At 39.5% G+C, this 4,582-nt stretch overlaps 1 protein-coding gene across 1 annotated transcript in view; it reads left to right on the top strand.

Moving 5' to 3' along the window:
- Positions 1–4,582, top strand: part of mkln1 (muskelin 1, intracellular mediator containing kelch motifs) — a gene marked incomplete at its 3' end in the record, with an annotated part of 40,622 nt that overhangs the window by 9,509 nt on the left and 26,531 nt on the right. The window contains 3 exon segments of the mRNA XM_014027401.1: positions 3,328–3,470; positions 4,101–4,189; positions 4,282–4,391. Of these exon segments, the coding sequence (XP_013882855.1) occupies positions 3,328–3,470; positions 4,101–4,189; positions 4,282–4,391 (342 nt within the window).

Here is a 4,582-nt window from a genome sequence, read left to right as displayed (position 1 = left end):
CCTCTAGTAATATATTTACTGAGAAAAATGTTGACGTGTTCAATACTTATTTTACCCGCTGTATGCATTTAATCACCAGTCTACACAGTCTAGGTGTCAGTTCTTTAGTTTTTTTTTTCAGTTAGGGTTGCCACGATTAGTCTACTAGTCACGATTATTGTCGACTATTAAAAACGTCTATAATTTAATAGTTGATGCATCGTCTTTTTCTAACTATGTTTTTCTCTCGAAACTGCTGTGGCACCTTCCTCTGCCGTGTCTTCCTTTCTGTTCTTGACACACATGCGCAGTAGTGGTAATTAGGGGTGCCACAAATGATTTTTTTTTAAAGTTGACTAATGCGTGATTAGTCGACTATAAAAAAAAAAGTGACTGATCGACTCTTAAATTAGTCGATGACTATTTTAATAGTTGACATAATCGCGACTAGTCGACTAATCGTGGCTGCCCTATTTTCAATATAACAGTTGCACTTGTAAAAAAAATAGAAGAATTCTTCAATTTTGTTACCCATACGCATAAGGTGGGATCCAACAACTACCTGTAAATGATTCGGCCAATCTTCAGACAAAAATATTTTCAGTTACTAATGAGACAACATGCTTACATTGTTTTATGAGAGAGAAATAAAGAAAATGAGTATAAAAACAACAAATTAGGGTTATCCAGTAGACAGAAAAGAACTGGTAAACCAGAAATAAAAGACCACAGTAGCTCAACGTCAACAGTATCTTTGTACAGATCTGTTGAGTGAAATTGAATTTGTTAGGGACACAATCGATCTTTAAGATGAGACCAAGAAGCACATGGAGCGTTGTGAATCATCACACTCAGTCTGGTGGAAAGAGTTCAATCTGTAACAATCTGAGCAGCAGATGGGGCCGTCCAGTGGTCCTGTGTGTGTCTGTCTGTGTGCATGTGTTTCCAATTGCACAGATATGCAACAAGCAGCAGGAGGAAAATAATTGGTTTTCAGATGCTGAGTTCTTACAAAAACTGTCAGGAGTTTTTGGGCTTCATGTTTCCAGCATCCTTTAGAAAAATCTCATGTGTGATGATGAGCTCACCTTCTTTCAGTCTGATTCACTGTCAGATATTTCCAGAAGAACGCAAATATTTCCAGAAGAAAGCAAATATTTCCAGAAGAACGCAAATATTTCCAGAAGAACGCAAATATTTCCAGAAGAACGCAGACTGAAGGTTTGGATTGTCAGAAAGACCAGATGTTGCACTCAGACCAAACAGAGTTCAACCTAATTCTCCAAACGCACACCTATCAGTGACTCTTTGTCCCCAATATTAATCTGAGTCATTACCTCACTTTTTAATTTGGCTTCAACAGTTTTTCCTCACGTCTTCATGGTATGGACTCGACGTTATTCCTGTGGTTACTACAACTCTGATTCTAAATCATGCTGGGTTCACACCAAATGCATTTTGAGCAGCGGGAGCAGCCGGTTTGCATGCAAAGTCTATGGTGGACGTGTCTAGGGGTCTCGCGGCGCGTCTAGCGCGTTCAGCGCGGCGCGCAATGAAGCGGTAGGTGCGGTTTGAGCATTTGACGTGCATGCAGCGAGTTCAAAGCAGCCGACGCTTGAGTTAAAAAATCTGAACTTTTGCTGCTCAACACGCTGCGTCATCCATTCAGAGAGAATAATATTTCCACATAACGGTTTCCTGAATGTTACCCACTAACCTGAAACAGACGGACAGGAGCTTTTTAGCTGAAATTGACCGTCTCTAGTTGATGTTCTGGCTGGAGATATCAGCACTGATGTGGGTCAGCGGCTTGTTAAACTGACCACTGTGTTAAACTGGGCTCGGGACAAAAATAGTTCATCAGCTCGCAGCTCCTGGAGTGGTGAAACTCACCGAACAGACCGCCTCTAAATTATCTGGTGAATCAAGTGGTGAGCGCATCAAATCAGACGTCTTTTAAAAAGAATAAATGTAGCGTATACTTTTTATCATATCTTTGGATCTACTTGGTCTAACAACACGATTTAAAAACTGGTTTAAAGTTCGACATCTCTGCTTTTCACTCGAGAGTCAGAGAGGGCAGATCTTTACAGGTAGAGGTTTTCTTTCTTCCTAAACTTTATTGAGGTCAGCCAGCTTTGACAACGCTCTGTGGGTGACGTAATCGGCTCCGCAACACGGCGAGGCACCCGCAACACAACGAATCGATAATGAAATTCGTTGCCAACGCTTTTAATAATCTATTTTTATTGATTTTATCGATTCGTTGTTGCGGCCCTACTGAAAACGTGTTAGGTGTGAACGTAGCATCATTCGTCTGATGTTAAATCAGTCATCTGCCGTTGAATCGGTCATCTGAGGTTAAATCTGTTATCTGATGCTAAATCTGCCATCTGATGCTAAAACTTTCATCTGACGTTAAATTGGTCATCTGACGCATTCGGTGTGAATGTAGCATCAGTCGTCTGGCGTTTAAATTGATCACCTGACGCTGAATCGGTCATCTGGCGTTCAATCGGTCATCTGACATTAAATCAGTGGCCAGAGATTATCAGTCAGTCAAATGGAACAAATTTTAATCAGTATTAAACCATTATTTGACAATTAATCATGAGTCGATTAATTGTTTGCATCCCTAATAATTATGCCATTTTTTTTAAAGCTTTCTGTCAACTTTTAACATTTTTTAACAAAAACATGGTAGGCCGCCGGTGGGCTCCGAAAGCAGCCTCACCATCAGGCTTAGTGAGTTTTCTGGGGTAAACCCTGATATGAATGCATTTTGTGATCAGGAAGCGCTGCAGAGGCATTTCTTTATAATAAAACATGTTTTCTTTCAGTGTGATGAGTTACCCAAAGACTATCACTAAATCTGCTTTAAACTTTCAGTTCTACTCAACTGTCTCCCTTTAAAAAAATCTTTTTGTCCTTTTTGAACTCATTGACCTACAGCAGCAACACAATAGAGGATGCTTCAAGTCTGACATGAAATATGAAGGTTTGCATTGTACTGCAAAAAAGAAAGGAAGCATAGCAAAACTGTGGTTAACCACTCAGAAAGGTGTTGTGTGTACAGCACTTCAAACATTCTTACAGATGGAGAGCTTTTCAGCAATGCCACATTACTAAAATAAGAAGCAGTTCTAGATTAATGACAGGAGGGTGACTCTCAGCTTCTGTCTCATCAAACTTTAGCTTATTATTTTAGATATTGTATTTATTTATTGAAACTACTAAAGGTGCCAGTTAGGGGTTTCAAGGGCCGTATATATTCTTCACTCCTGATCTGCACAAACTCAGTGGATCACAGTTTTACCACATGCCTTTTTTCTTTCTCTGTTTCTCTAGTTTTTAATCTTGAAATTGGAAAGGCCGGCGATTGTTCAGAGCATCACCTTTGGGAAATATGAAAAAACTCATGTCTGCAACCTCAAGAAGTTCAAAGTGTTTGGTGGGATGAGCGAAGAAAACATGACAGAGCTTTTATCCAGGTGAGATATCCCAGTTAGTCCACTTAATCTGCTTCTTGTAAAACAGATGAGCAGCAGCTGTTTGGGCTTCTGTGGGGAAATGTTGGGTTTGTTTGTAATCCATGTTAGAGCTGTAGTGTCTCTAAGATCTTTGCTTACTGAGCTGCTTTTGTGTGGTGTCAAAATCTGGTCCTTGTATTTAAATTTGATTTCATATGTCACCACATACAGAGCTCCTGTTCTCATACACATGTGGACATAATTGTTGGTAGCCCTCGTTTAATGAAAGAAATACCCGCAATGATCACAGAAATAACTAGAATCTGACAAAAACAATGATATATAAAAATGGACAAATGAAATTCAGTCATTGCTTTTCAGCCATGCTTCAACAGAAATGAAAAAACTCATGAAATAGGTCCCTTTTTTGACATTTTTGTTATGAAAATGGCCCGTTTGTTTTTTATTATGTCCTGTTATTTAGGTGGGCACACCAGAACTACTGTTTTAACAATCAYACATGGATTTTATGAATAAACAGCTGGGTTATTGTCCAGAACATGTGAACACATGGTGGCACACAGATTGATGGAGCAGCTGCATCATCTTGTTTTTTATATTTTATTTTTTTTGGTTCTCTTCATCTGACAGTGGCCTTAAGAACGATTACAACAAGGAGACGTTTACGTTAAAGCACAAGATTGACGAGCAGATGTTCCCCTGCAGATTTGTGAAAATAGGTAAGAGACACAGCTCCACTTTATAAGTAGCTATGCTTCCATTTGAACACAATGTTTGTTTTAGTCACTTATTTCTCGATCTCTGGTCTCAGTGCCTCTGATGTCTTGGGGTCCGAGTTTTAACTTCAGCATCTGGTACATTGAACTACATGGGATAGAAGACCCTGAGGTGGTGCAGCCCTGCCTTAACTGGTACAGCAAGGTAGGAACTGAACTTTGGAGGGTWAACTTTTTAATGGTTACACTTACATTGTTTACATTTTATGAAGTACACATACCTTTCTGGAATAGTGGTTCTAATGAWCAGCTTGTGGTTATAAAGGGAGTTTTCAGAGGGGTGGTAGTTTTTTGTTCTTTTTAAACCCCAGCTGAGAACACAGCTAAATCTGCTTT

The sequence above is a fragment of the Austrofundulus limnaeus genome, unplaced genomic scaffold (assembly GCF_001266775.1).
Source record: "Austrofundulus limnaeus strain Quisiro unplaced genomic scaffold, Austrofundulus_limnaeus-1.0 Scaffold646, whole genome shotgun sequence".
Lineage (NCBI taxonomy): Eukaryota > Metazoa > Chordata > Actinopteri > Cyprinodontiformes > Rivulidae > Austrofundulus > Austrofundulus limnaeus.
This window is presented reverse-complemented; position numbering and strand designations above follow the sequence as displayed.